General features: G+C 45.7%; 1 protein-coding gene across 1 annotated transcript; it reads left to right on the top strand.

Annotated features, from left to right (window-relative positions):
- The first annotated feature begins 43 nt into the window (after positions 1-43).
- LOC117585096 (hornerin) lies at positions 44-14,784 on the top strand. The gene is made up of 14 exons (XM_034274366.1): positions 44-626; positions 1,871-1,961; positions 9,670-10,124; positions 10,195-10,280; positions 10,357-10,528; positions 10,604-10,995; positions 11,067-12,180; positions 12,246-13,109; positions 13,177-13,320; positions 13,388-13,568; positions 13,629-13,745; positions 13,808-13,931; positions 13,995-14,149; positions 14,216-14,784. Exons 1-14 carry the CDS (start codon positions 607-609, stop codon positions 14,438-14,440), a joined length of 4,140 nt encoding a protein of 1,379 aa, XP_034130257.1. The 5' UTR covers positions 44-606; the 3' UTR covers positions 14,441-14,784.
- The last annotated feature ends 262 nt before the right edge of the window (positions 14,785-15,046 follow it).

Genomic DNA, 15,046 nt, shown 5'->3' with positions numbered 1-15,046 from the left:
CTGCTTATCTGGTATATTTTTTTTCATAAGCCCCCGGTCACACTGCCGCTCAATGTTTTGGCCGCCGCGAACGAACACGATATTGTTGAATTTTTTGTGCAGCGAAAAGCGGATTTGTTCGAATTGAGGCGGTGCAGCGACATATTTCAAAAATAACAAGAAACATGCAGTTGCACAAACGAAAAGCAAAGCGAAAATATGGCCTGTAAATTATGTCATAAATGTGAAAGTGTTTTCCAGTTGCATTGCAACAACAGCAACAACAACAACAAACGCAAATTCGTCCACGGCACGCATGTGAAAAAGGAGTGCGAGTGGGTAGAAAAAATCAATTGAGAAAGAAAAATTGCATTTTCGCTGCCGCGGCCAAAACGAAAATAAGTGAAAAAATATATAGATATAGATATATATATATCTATTAAGTGCGTTCGTGTGTGGTGTGTGTAAGGAAACCAAGTGGAATAGGCAGAGGCAAGCAGCAGAAATAGCAAAAGGAGACAGCAGCAGCAGCACCAGCACCAGCGAAGACGACGACAACAACAACACCAAGAGAAACCCGCCGCCCCATCAGCCGACAGAGCGGCCAGTAATAAAGAGGAGAAAAAAATGAGTTCAAGTTGTGAAAGGTGTGTGCCGTTACACTACAACTAGCATTACAACAAATGGCAGCAGCAACAACAGAAGCAACCTCTAGACAACGCAAATGTCGAAATTGTGTATACAATTTATTAAGAAAGCAAGCGGCAGCAGCAACAATGCAGATGCTTTTGTTAAATAAATTGTCTTGAATGCAGAAAATTTCAATGCAGAGTGCAACTGGGTGGTGGTGGGTGGATTTCGCAAGAGAGAGAGAGAGTGTCAGAGCGCGAGAGGTGAAGGAGTCCTCCTCTTTAAGGCGGGCCGCCTGCCGCTTTGACAGCTGCGTGCTGAAGAGCGTGTGTGACTGAGTGCGTGTGTGCGTTTGTGTGGGTTGCTAGTGAGCCACCCCACCCCTCCGCTGCCCGGTCTCTCCCTGCATTTCTTTAGCTTGATTAAATGGCAGTCTCGAGGCCGGGCCGGCCTGGGACTTGGCAAATTTATGCATTTTTTGGCTTTTAAGCCAAGCGTGCCTGCAAAATCGATTTTCTTGCAAGGCGCGGCAACAAGCGTCGTGCTGCCAAATATGCCAAAAAGAGAGCCCAGCCCTCTCTTGCTCGCTCTCACTCCTTACTTCCGTATGTGTGTCTGTGTTTGTGTCTTTATGTGTGTGTGTAGGAAAGGATGGCCCCTGACTGCAATTTTCAAATAAGGAAAAACCGGATAACGCTTGACAAAATATGTCTGTGTGTGTGAAGAGAAAAGCCCAATTGATTGTGGGGGAAAACCAGACACACACACACACGCACATATTATCTATTATAATGAATGAGATCTTACGCACAAAAGCCGAATTTGGTCAGCTTTTTTCCGTATAGAAATTTGTCGCAATGAATGAATGAGTGAACAAAATTGAATGACAAGAGTGGAAGGGGGGCTGGACTTTGTCCCGTTCCTGATGGGTTTCCCTTTCCAGCAGATTGCTCCTTTAAAGAGTGTTGTTGCCGTTTGCTTTCTGTAAGAGTATTTCTCTTCGCTTTGCTCTTGCAAACAGTGCTGTTTTTGTTGCTGTTACTGGGGCGTGTATTACAAAATATCTTGTACCTACGGTGCATGAAGAGAAGGCGCACGGGCGTGAAGAGCATTCCTGAAATGCTTTTTTAGGCGCTCTAAAATAGAAGCAATCGCATTTTATGTCTTATTTATGTGTATTTCTTGCTCGCTCGCTCGATTGCTTGCCATCCATCCTTGTCTCTCCATTTTTATCACTTTCTCTTTTTTTTCGGCCTTTCAGAATAGAATGGGTAGAAATCATCGAGCCACGCACCAAGGAGCATATGTATGCCAATCTCACAACTGGCGAATGCGTTTGGGATCCACCAGAAGTAAGTTATAATTATTTAAATATATGCCACACCATTTGAATCTCTCCTAGGCGGACACCTAACGTCTAATTCCAGCCAAGAGAGAACTTTAATATAAGATCACTCGCTCGCCTAACGGGGTTCATTAACCCTCCAGAGGGGACTGTGGGTTCGTGTGGATCTCTTTTTGCAAATGATTAGATGAACAATTTGTTGTCCGGCTGGTTTCTTAATTATCATTCTGGGTCACTACTTGTTTGCACAATTTTCATGCTTGTGGTTTGGCTTGCAAATTTTCATAACCCAGTTCGTAAAGTGGCGTGACCAAGGTTAATTATATTAAAATATCTGTCGAATGATATAACTATTCTGATATAACAGACAGAGAAAGTGTTTGCCGTTGAGAATTTGTTGTTCAAGACGCCTTTCAACCTTTAGTGCTTACAATTTCCTTTTCTTAATTTCTTTTCGTCTTTAAAAGCTTTCATTCTTCTTTTCTGCACTTCTTTTCAAAGTTTTTAGCTACATTTTCTCCCTTTCATCCTTCATAACTAGGATTTTCATGGAGTATATTTTCTTCTCCTCTATTTTAAATCAAAACTAACATTTTCATTGAATATTCTTTGCTTTTTCACCCATTTTAAATCAAAACTTTTCCTTTTCAAAAGAGCGTAAAGTTTGAAATTGTTTGGTCAAAAGCCTTTGCTACCGTCTCCTGCTCTTTGGCTCCATTTCCCTCTCCTGCTCATGCTTTCTTTGCCCACTCTTCCATTTTCGTGCTGGCTTTCCTAATGCGGCAACTCCCAAAAGGTGTTGCAGGCTAATAACTTTGGTCTCGCTCGCAGGCACAGCCATCCAGCCAAAGCAGAAAGGCAAACACAGACCGGGTTATCCTCATTTTGCCTCTATACGGTTTCATTTTTATTTTGCCCTCTCTGTGCCCGGAAGTAGTGAAAATTTCATTGATTTTGTTGCTGGCTCCAATGTCCTCGTCGACTGCCTGGCGGACGGCCTCGTTTCGCTTCTGATTGCACTCACACATGCAGTTTGGCAGTGCATGTGTCAGTGCTCGTTCTGCTTCCTTAATGAGAGTCCTGCCTGCACTGCATGCTGAGAGAGTGCTGTTTTCCTTGGGTTGCCCGTCCGTGGGTGTCGTGTCCGTTTGACGCCATGATTTATTGCATGTGGTCGGTCTGCTGCCTGACCCTTTCTCATATCTCAAACACATCACATCTGTGTGTGTGTGCGCTTGTGCTTTCTCTCTGCCTCTCTGTTGCTCTTTCGAGAGTGTTTATTTGTGTGCATTTCATTTCGGTTTTTGTCACTCTCACTCTCTGTTTGAGTCATCGACAACGTCACCCACACACGCAGAGACACAGACGCAAACATACCGTTCTTGCTGTTTGGCATGTGGCGGCGCTAAATCTTATATGACACTTACCTCAAACAACGTGATATAAAATTAGTCCCCCTTGATCCATTAAGCCTGTCCAGTTAGTATACCATTAAGTAGGTTTCAACAAGAAAGTATGTCTCTACGACAGCACGTAATTTTGTAGGTCCCCATCGCACCATTGATACATTAACATTAAGTAAGTGTCATACCTGGTTCAACGAAAGAGAACAGATGAGCAGAAAAACAAACAGTAAATATACATATGTAGGTAAATATCAATGGCTGCATTGCTCGACAACAATTTGATCAACAGAGTTAATTAATGATGCTTAGTCGTTTACGAATAAAGGCAGAATATTCCATATTGGCGTAAAAAACTTTCGTTAGAGAATCCCTTTCCCATCTCATTCTTGGGTGTTCAGTCTCCCTAACTAGCAGTAGCAGAAGTCCCGCCCTCAATTCAGTATAATATCTGATTGCAGCGAAGTCAACGTCAGCCGCAGCAGCGACGCCAGCTGCACTGCAATTGTTGCTGCTGCGCTTCCCCTTCAGCGCTGCTGCGGAAGCGAATCCTTTTCACTGCGCAATATAATCTAAAGAATTTATGCAGAGCAGCGTGAAAAAGACATTATTAAAGGAGTCAAGCGGGGAGGGGGGTGATCACACTCCACTTCCTCTTGCATCCCCACCGATGCTTCCTCTTGTCTCTCTTTGCCTTCATTATGCCACCCCCGCATCAGTCTAACGTGCTCGAAATTAGCAACATTCTCTCTGCTTGTCGTACCCTTGAAGAGGGAGAGTATTTTTTTTGGCCAGATGTTTGTAAACAACGGGAAAATAGGCATTTATGACCGTATAAAACAAATATATTTGTGTTTATAACTTAAAGCTGAGACGATATAGCTTAAGTTTTTAATATCCTGGCCAAATGTGATCAAAAGTGTATAAATATATTTTTAAGATTCCACACAAATCTTCGGAAAAGGGTATTAAACGTTTCTGTTACTCAGCTAAAACTCCTTTCTTGCTCTGTTGAAAGTTTTTCTCTGCTGCTGCGGCCTGCTGTTCTTGTTTTTGTTGCTGTTGGCCAACTTGCAGTTTTTTGTTTTAGCGACGCTGTCTCGCGCCCTGTATTTGTTGTAGCGTGCTGCGCTCTTTTTGGTGTCACCAGCAGAAAGCAGAAGCAACAACACCATTGAGAACAGCGCGGCCTGCGTTCATTGTACGTGATTTGAAATTTATTCACAGTTGGGACTACTATTTTTTCTCTCTGTGCTTTTTATTATAACTCGACATTACTCCCTGCTATACCCCTCTCACCCTGGGCGCTTTGTCAACTTTTTCATACTTTTTTCTGTTGTTGCTTTTTGCTCGTTTGCCTTTGTAAAACTTCCGGTTAATAGGGACCAGCAGAAGCAGAAGAAGTAGCAAAAGAAGAGTGCGACAGAGGCAGAGAGGAAGCAGCAGAAGAAAGCACACAAGAAAAAGTTGCCCTCACGACGAACGTCGCTCGTTTCATGTTACAAAATTCGCCTCGAACGAAGAAGCCCCCGAAGCCAGGGAAAACGATAATGTTCACGTGCGTCCGCCGGCGTCACCCAAAACCAGGCGAAGAGAGGGACGAGGCCACCACGTTGAGGGTAACCAAAAGCGGCACCGGTGGTTTTGGTTCCTCAAAAATGGTTAAACCCCGTTCTGGGCCTCCCAGCAGGTCGCAGTGGGAGACGTGGTGGTGTCACTGGTGCTACGCAATCGTCAAAATATTTCAAATTGTTATTAGGTGGCAGCATGTTGGGTATATTAGCCTGGAGGCGTGCTTGGTCCTGTCATGTGAACACTGGAATTGATTGCACTCGGGGAACACTCGGTTGAATGGATATTCCTTCTGTTCTATCGACCAGTCGGTGTTAGTCCTGTATGTTAATCACTCGTCTGGTGTCTGGTTTGCCTGTAGCTGCACTCTGTTGCACTCCCTTTGGCGTTGGGTATGTCATAAATCGATTACTTTTAGCTGCAGCAGACTCAACTCTTCGTCGAGCTATTGCCCATAGCCTTCTTGGGCAAGGTATGGCTTCCTGTCTTGGCCGAAGTATGCTTTTGGGTTACACACACATCTAACCATTTCTTCCGCGTTGTTTGGCATAATTTGAAAGCAATTACGAAGCCAATTAAATGTGCATAAATATTGCTAATTATTTTTGGGGCTATTAGAGATACTTTCAGGCATGAAATGAGAAATTGTGAAATGGCTCATGCCTCATGGGGATACATGAAAACTGTCTACCGTGGCTGCCACATGCAAATCGATGACGTCCGATCTATATTGGTTGCTTAGTCACATTTTTTATGTTTAGCTTCAAGCCGCGATAAGACCTCCATTAAAACCCACACAGATTCATTTGAATATGACAACAAATCAAGCATTTTTATTTGTTTGATTAACGATTATTGATATTGCACACATTTCAATTTCATTTTCGATTTCAGAATAAATTTCCCTATACGCGAAGGCAAGAGAATTGGTAGAAGAAAAACCCATAAATAAGCTTAAGACTAGGCTCTTTGCATTACACTGCCCGCCCGTAGATCTATAAATAAAGCATCGGGGAATGGGGCATATTCCGGAGATCTGCATTCCGATGCTGCTGCTCCCTCGAGAATGTGAAACATGTGGACAACTCCTCTCTGCCCCATTGGCCATTATCTATAAATCTAGAGACCTTTGATGGTTATTGCTTGTGTCTGGGAAGCGTTCAGGGGGATTCTGATCATACTCGAACATTTTTTCGATAATTGGAAATAACTTCTATGCCAACATAAAGATGTCTTTCAATTGCGCAACTCCCTAAACTTTGCTTTGGCAAGCCAACAATTCAATTCCATTCATTGAATACCATTACCATTTTGGGGGACACATTCCAATACGAATTCGCACAATTCTTTAAACAGTAGTCCGCCAGACACTCATTCATTAGTCCCTCAGATGTTATCGGCGGGCTCCAATGGTGGGGGGCTATTTTCAGATCTCTTTGCTTGCTGGGCTTCAAATATTCGCTCTGATGATGACCTAATTTGCAAAAACGGAACAACGATATATTTCGATTCAATTTTATTTGTTTTTACGTATTGCATGTATTTCGGTGCCGTCTGTGGATCGTTTAATTTTATTTTGGCTATTTCTTCCAAGCATGATTCACTCTGGGATCGGTAAGGAAAAGGGAGAAGGAGAAGCGAGTGCGGCCCATAACTGACCTCGGCAACAGTGTTACGGCCAGAGACCCCACCCGATTGGAAATCTCGTGCTTGCGCCACTCTTTGCCCGGCCACCATTTGCCGCTGATTAAAAGTTGGAATTGTTGTTCAATAAGCGCCCAGACGCTCCAGAGCAGCGAACATTTCTATGTACGAGTACTTAGTGTAGCAAATTGAAGGCAAACGATAACGAAACGAATGCATTATGTGCGTAAGAATGATCTATATATAAAGTTATAGCCTCCCATTGGCATCGTCAATTGGGGAAATTAGTGGAGGTTTGATTGTGGCACACTAAATGGGATCAAACATGATCATTCTTACGACTATACTATGTATAATTTTGTATTTGCCAGCTCAGTTGGGAAATTATATCCCACTTTTCCATGCTTCATCATAATAATATTGTGGATGACAAACAGCAGGCTTCTATTATATCTTGATATCTTTTGAGGTCTTTCATCTTCACTCAGTTGGAACGGGGCATGAGTAAGAATTCTGAAGAAAGTTTAACAAAGCAAAAAACAAATCATTTTGATGCATTAATCCCCAACAAATATTACAAATTTGAAGGAAATTTGACGGGTTCTCTTCACATTTTTGCCAGAGTCAAGTGCAACGCTCTTGAAAGCATTTCTGTTCGCCTTCTACCAGCACAAAAACAATGGAATTTTGGAAAAAGGAAAGGCTGAAAAATGTGTAGCAACGAAAGAGTCGAGATAATACCGAGCATTTTGATATATTTAATGGAATATAATGGAAAAAGTTGACCAAGAAAGGTTCCAAAAAAGAAAGGCATGACATTTAAAGAAATACTTTCATAACTTCCACTATTGGAATACACTTTGGTCAAAATACTCCGAAATCTAGTGGAATTCTACCCACTTATGTCATACAAAATTCGAACTTTTGCCTGTTTTCCCATGTTAAATCTAGTCGTATGGGGTATACAAAGTTCCATCAATTTGAAATATAATTTTCTGTGCTCTGCCAGATGAGATAAAGATGTGGGCCATAGAGCGACTCTCCTCATCTATCCCCATTGTTGTTGCCATACTTCCATAATTACAAAAAAATATTTGGAATATCGCACAAGGCCATAAATGAGGGCGAGTCGGGTGATGTTTCTTATAAATAGTACAATGTGTCTCACGCTGCTGGAAGGTAGAGGAAAGATCAGATAAGCAGGGGAGGATGGACAAGCTGGATGACTGAATGACTGAGTGACTGACTGACTGACTGACTGACTGACTGACTGACTGACTGACTGACTTGCCGGACTTGACTGACAGTTGGAAACGCAACAATGCGAAAAGCGTAACGAGACGACATTGCCATCGCTGGCTGGCATCGCATCGCATTGCCTACCGTCCCCCCTTTCTGATGAGTAGCCTTTCCCCAATCAGCGTCTGGTCGCGCCCACAAATTATGCAACATACGAAGCGCAGTGCAAAGAGGCGGTTTTCCCCCCTCCGAATGGAAATGGTAATGGAATACCAGAAATGAAAAGCAGCCAAGCTGAAAGCTTTCATTTGCAATGGACAGCAGCAGCAGGCAGTAGTGGGTTTGGTAAGAGCAGCAGCAGGAGGGGGGAGGAGGATTGGGTGCAGTTGCAACCACAATAACAGTAACAGTAGCAAAAGCAACAAACACAAACGACAGCTGCAGATTAAAAACGAGCGTGGGTCAGGGCAAGCAGCAGGGTATGTAACGGAAAGGGTAAGGCAAGGGCCTTGCTTTTGACACAGATCGAGAGATGTAGAAATGAGTCCTCACCTACTCTCTAATGCACCTTGCATTGACATCTCTTTCTTCAGCTCTTCTGCGCTCTTCCTCTCTCCATACCTTCCCACTCTGCTGCGCTCTTCCTCTCTCCATACCCTCCCACTCTTCTACGCTCTTCCTCTTGCTACTCTTTAGCGCTGCTCCTCATCTCCCGTTTTTGAGGTCTGGGGCCTTGGGCTTGGGCCTGGGCTCAGTGTTTTTACTGTGGGCGGGCGCATCTGCAGTGCAAAAAGTTCAAGGTCAGGCCCACGCTGCTGCTGCCGCTGCATGCATTTTGCAGAAATAACCCTGACTTCTCTGACAGAAAGAGATGCCAGCAGAGAGAGAGAGAATTTGAGCGAGATGAAGCGGATTAAAGACACGCGCCTCGTGGACAACAAGGCCATTGGTTGGGGAAGGGTAGAGGGCGGTACGGGGAGTGGGCCTGTGCCAGGAATAATCGAGAAAAACCTTGTTGTTTGTCAAGGCACTTGTTGTATTTGCGCTGAAGATAAAACCCTTCAGATTCAGATTAAAAACACACACAAAGCTCATTGTGCACTCACTCTACCTCTCCTTCTCTCTCGCTCTACCCCTCTCAAGTTTGCTGATTATGCCCGAAAGAAAAGCTCTTGTGTGCAGAATAAAGAAATACCAAAAATAAATTCGTTTTGTGTAATTGTTGGTTATAATTCAAGAGAGGCTAAAAGCAACAACAATAGAGGATCCAACAAAGCTGCGGCCAGAAACGGAGGCGACTTATCAATGCCCCAAGCACATCAGCACATAATGCCGTCGCTGTGTCTGTCTGTCTGGTTGGGTCCAGTGTCAGTTCTGTTGAAATTTTGCGAGACAGATGTGTGGAAACGTGCCACAGTCTTTATGGCAAAGATAACTACAGAAAGTAGAAACTATTTAAGCTTAACTGAATTGGATACGAAATTGGACACAAAAATGGAACAAGAGCTGCGATTTTTTAATAGATTTATAAGGATTTATGTAGGGCAAGGGTCGTAGCCTTGCAGGTACAGAATCCAATAGGAGATTTGCGCTTTATCGTTGTTGCAAACAGCTGATCAGCATGCAAAATGCACACCATTGCACAGCTGATTTGTAGGCCTGTCAAAGAGGCAGCTTAAACGCACCATAAATTCTCGCTTTATTTCATTTTTAAGTCACATCTGATCTGGTGTTCCACCTACGCATAAAATATAAATGATAATAATTTGCCACGCGTTCCATCTCGTTTCGTTTCGCTATGTTCCGTTTCGTTCCCGTACTCATTCTCGTTCCCGTTTCGTTCTTGTCGCATTACAGGATGTGCCAATTAAGCGTACCGACTCATCGCAGTGGTGGGAACTGTTTGATACGAATACGCAGCGTTTCTACTACTATAATGCGGCCACGCAGAAGACCGTGTGGCATCGGCCGAGCAAGTGTGACATTATACCGCTGGCCAAGCTCCAGACGCTCAAACAGAACACCGATCCTAGTGAGCGGCGGGAGCAGACAACGCCCCAGAAGCATCCACCGCAGCAGCAGCAACAACAGCCAACACCACAGCTACAGCCACAGCCACAGCCACAGCCCCAAGCACAACAGCTACAGCAGAAGCAGCAGCATCTATCACAGCAGGCATCGCCCATGTCAGGGCCAAATAAGAAGGGGCGTGGGCAGCGCATCAGTGGCGGTAATGGTGCAGTGGCCAGCTCCGAGGAGAAGCTGCCCGGCACTGAAATGATCTCTAGTCCGCGTGGACGTCAAAGTTTTCGGTGAGTTGAGTAAACTCTGGATTGTTTATGTTCTCTTACGAATTGTGTTTACATTCCATTCATTTCGCAGCGTCGGCACCGGTGACTCATCCCGCTCGATGGACCTGCAACAGCAGCATCAGCAGCAGCAGGCATATGCCTCGAGACGTTCACAAGGTAAGCTGCTGCTGCGGCACCTTCATTTATTGACTCATCCTTGAATTGATTTTTTGCGTGTGTTTATTGTTCGCAGACTCCTGCAATCACTACAAGGAATCGGGTAAATCCAGTGACTCGAGTTTGTCCAGTGCGCATGGCTATAGGCGCTTCAATGATGCGGGCAATGGCATAAGCGGACATGCCGATGGCTTGCGTTTGGGCTCACTGCAAAAGCATCAGCGTAGCGGCGGCAAGGATAATGGAGCGTAAGTCGACATCGCCTCATTTCATTATTCCACACTTTAATGCTTGTTCCTCTGGGTTTGCGGTACGCTTTATAGCTTTGAAATGTTGCAAGAGAGCGTTAGTTCGCATAATTTACCGCATGGCACCACAACGTCCACATCCTCATCGTATATTGGTGGCGGCACGGGCACAGGCACGGGTCAAGGCAGTGGCTATGGCGACAAGTACTTCGATCATCAGCTTCTGCCCAATCATATGCAGGGCTATGGCTCATCAAAATCATCGGACATTGCCTCGCCCACCCACTCCATCCACACGCCGCAGTCGCAAAAGAAGAAAATATCGCCAGATGCAGCACCCACAGGCAACCCATACAATTACGCACAGCAGCAGCATCAACAAAGGAACGCACAACGCAGTGGAGGAGCTGGAGGAGTGATCGGTGGTGGAGTTGCTGGCACGCCAGTGGGTAAATCTTATGGCGGAGGTAAAGTGAAATGAACTTCACTCCATTCTAAACCAATTTATTTTCTATCCATCTTTCAACCCCCCTTGTAGATCGAGAGTACAAAGTGTCGTTGGCCCGCTCGGGGAGCTTCATGTCTTCCTCGATCAATCCCGCAGCTGCTGGACATCATAGCAAATCCTATCGCAAGAGCAGCGCCGAGGCGGCTAATGGTGGCGCAGCCAGCGATGATTCAATGCACGAAAAGTATTTCAAATCGGTGGAGAACACACCACTGTCCAGGCGACGGCACACAACCAATGCCACAAAGAGTGGCAGTGCAGGCGGTGGCGGTGGTGCAAGTGGCAGCAACACAGCCACAAGTACAGCGGGCAGTGGCAGCAGCAGCCACAAGAAACACTCGAGCGACTCGAGTCCACAAAGTCCGATTAGTCCGCAGACAAAGAGCTCGCGACAGGCCAAGACGAGTGCCACGAATCCGTTGCCACAGCTGCAGCACTCGCCCAGGATACAGGAGCCCAGCCATGGAATGGATATGCTGAGCCTTGAGCGCATTACGCTGGGCATGACGGGACCCATTTCGCCAGGTGGTGGAGTTGCCTCCGAGAATATGGGCCTGCTGACGCACTCTTCGCGTGGCTCCAACGACTCTGCACGGCAGCGCCAAAAGTCCAACAACTCCACAGCGAATCGCTCGCAATCGCATCATTACCCGGGCCAAGGATCGTTGCGTCACAGTGCCAGCTCCAGCCTGGACAAACGTGCTGGCTACCAGCACAGCGGTGTGGGCGAGAAGCGACGCTCCAAGCAGCAGCAACAGCAGCAGCATCACCTGCAGGCGGAAAACAGCGACGCAGAATACGACAATGGCAACACTTCGCCGCTGTACAGCAACTGGGATCAGGAGATGCCGCATCTGTTGCCCCTCAAGCACTACATCATTGAGCAGGCAAAGTTGTCGGGTCGCTACGACTATCGTGGTGGCGATGGCGGTGACTCGGACTCGTATCACTCGGACAGCCAGTCGGAGCACTCTCTCTCGGGCCACGAGCCGGACAACGAGGACTCGGATGGCGGCTCGGACACGCACGGTGGCTACTTGGAGCACAACTATGGCATGATCGAGGACTATGCCAACATGGGCGACAGTGTCTCCTACTACGCGTATCAATATCCGCCATATGATCCTGCTGGAAGAGAGGACATGTAAGTCCCACCCATAGAACGAGTAATCTTTCAGCCAAAACTTACACTTTTCTTACCCTTTCCAGTTCCGATAATGTGGAGGCTGTGCTGGAGGGTATTGGTGGCAATGTGGAACCTTCGGCGCAACCTGCTGTACCCAAGCCAAAGCCTCGCTATCAGATCTCATACTATGACACCGTTTCGCACAGTCCCGCGGCTGGCGCTGGTGCCTACCTTGCTCAGCAGCTTTACTCGAATACCCCACCCTATCAAGGTCATGGTCATGGGCATGGCCATCACGTCCAGCCACCGGCACCGCCGCATCAGCAGCTGCATTTGGATCCAAGCGATTCCAAGCAGAAGCAATCACAAACGCTGCCCTCGCCCAATCGTCAAATCTCGCGTCTGGCCGGACAGGGATCAACTGCAGCAGCGGCAGCAGCAGGAGCAGCATCAGCCAAAGATGAGGCCAATCATGGCCATAGCCATAGTCTTGTTGCCGGTCAACAGCAGGGCACAGGTGTGGCGGCCAGCCTCTCACGTGCTGGTGGCCATAAGCTGGCACCGCCATCGCTCAAGCCCACCATTCAGCAGATATTTCCACCCAGCGATCGGGCACCGGGCGGCATCAATAGTGGCATGGGTGGACAGGGCGCCACATTGGCCTGCATGAAGGAATGTGATATCGAGAAGTTTGCCGCTGACAATCTGAATCTACACTCGAAGGGCATCTTTAGGAAGAAGGCATCGGTGCGGGATATGCTCAGTTGGACGGCGGAGGCCATCAGTCGCCCCATGTTGACACTCTCACGGGATAAGGCGGACAAAAAAAAGGCCATTGAGCTGTTTAAACTTGTGCAAATCTACATGGCTGATCGCAAAGCACGCATCGGCATGAATCTCAATTCTGTGGCCATTGACATTATCACAGCATCCTTGCCGCAGCATCAGTGAGTCCACAAGAGACTATAAAAAGTGTTTAAAAGGTGTCTAAATTTTTGTTTATTTCCCTTGCAGATTAAGGGATGAGCTATATGTGCAGTTGTGCCGACAAACAACGGAGAATCCCAAGCGAGAGTCGCTCATTCGCGGTTGGGAGCTGATGGCCATTTGTTTGTCCTTTGTGCCGCCTTCGCCCACCTTTCAACCCACGCTGCTCAAGTGAGTTCCAACTATCTCCCATGTCGCTGAATGTTTATTCTATAACACAATTGGTGTTCCCCCGCAGCTATGTCAATCGTCATCGCGATCCTTCGTTTGCCACCAGCTTCATGGAGGTGTGCAAGTGGCCCATTCATGTGCAGATCTCGCACTATGCCACAGTGTGCTGTCGTCGCTTGGATCGCATAGGCAGCAGCGGCAGGAAACTGGCCAAAAAGCCCACAGAGGATGAGGTGGAACAGGCGAGGGTGAGTTGAGGATCCTTTAATGAGGCTTTTTTACACATTTGGTAAACCTTTCTCTTGCAGCAACAAATTCTGCGGAACAGCATGTTTGGCAATACGCTGTCCGAGGTGATGGATCTGCAAAAGGATAAGTTTCCCTTCCGCAAGTTGCCCTGGATACAGACCACACTATCAGAGCATGTAAGTAATCCACACAAAAGGTGTTACCAAGAAAGTTATCTTACCTTTGCTGATCGTTTTAGGTTCTGCTGCTTAATGGCAAGCAAACGGAGGGCATCTTTCGCGTCTCAGCGGATGTGGATGAGGTGAGCTGCATGAAGAATCGCCTGGATCGGTGGGATGTTCCTGACTATAAGAACACAATGGGTATGTGGTAAAAGCTAACCATCGGAGCAGCTTACTGAGTAGACTCTCTGCCATTTCTTACAGTTGATGCCCATGCGCCAGCGAGCCTGCTTAAGCTGTGGTATCGCGAGCTGTATGATCCGCTAATACCGGATGCTTTTTATGAGGATTGCGTGAATACCGAGGATCCCGATAAAGCCAAAGAAATAGTTAATAAGTTGCCCGAAATAAATCAGCTGGTGAGTGCCATACACCGCATCACAAAACACTTTTAAATGAATGAAACAAATTCTTCCCATTTGCAGGTTCTAACGTATCTAATACACTTCCTGCAACTATTCTCCAATTCGGAGGTGGTGAGCAATACCAAAATGGACTCCTCGAACCTAGCCATGGTGTTTGCACCGAACTGCCTGCGCTGCACCTCCGATGATCCCAAGGTGATATTGGAGAATGCGCGCAAGGAGATGTCGTTTATGCGCACCCTAATACTGCACATGGACACCACAAAAGTGGAGAATCTGGTCTAGACTACCTACCAAAAACCTACCTATCCGTATATGTATAACGTTATTAACCTATCCTAACTTTACTATAAACCAACAAATTCTTAACTTAAACGAAAGAATCTTAACTCTACTTTCTACTTTAACTTGAAACTCATTTTGCTACTCGGATTTTTCACTGTCCAATTGCTATCAAAACTCGAATTTTATTATTATTATTTTGAATTTGTCTAGGCAGCTTGTTCAGAAAAGACGGCAGCAAAACTCACACACACACACACACACACACACTCGAAATACTCGAAGAACTTGCAACAAAATGTGCTTTTTGAAACCAAAAAAAAAGAAAACAAAAAGAAAAATGAAAAGAAGATATCCAGAACTGTTAAACTCAATGTGTGCATGCCTAGTTATGTGTCAAATTGTAGTTGAATTAATTTAATTTGCATTTTGAATTATTGTTTTTACTTTAAATGGAATTTAAATCAAAGCAAAAAGCAAAAGCAAACCAATACTCAAAGCAACTCTTAACTCTCAAAAGCAAAAGCAAAACCTTGAACAACTTCTTGCAGAAGCCTATAAATAGTTCTTAAAATAAAGATAAACCTAAACATAAATCTATAAATATTA

Source organism: Drosophila guanche, unplaced genomic scaffold (assembly GCF_900245975.1).
Source record: "Drosophila guanche unplaced genomic scaffold, DGUA_6, whole genome shotgun sequence".
NCBI lineage: Eukaryota > Metazoa > Arthropoda > Insecta > Diptera > Drosophilidae > Drosophila > Drosophila guanche.
This window is presented reverse-complemented; position numbering and strand designations above follow the sequence as displayed.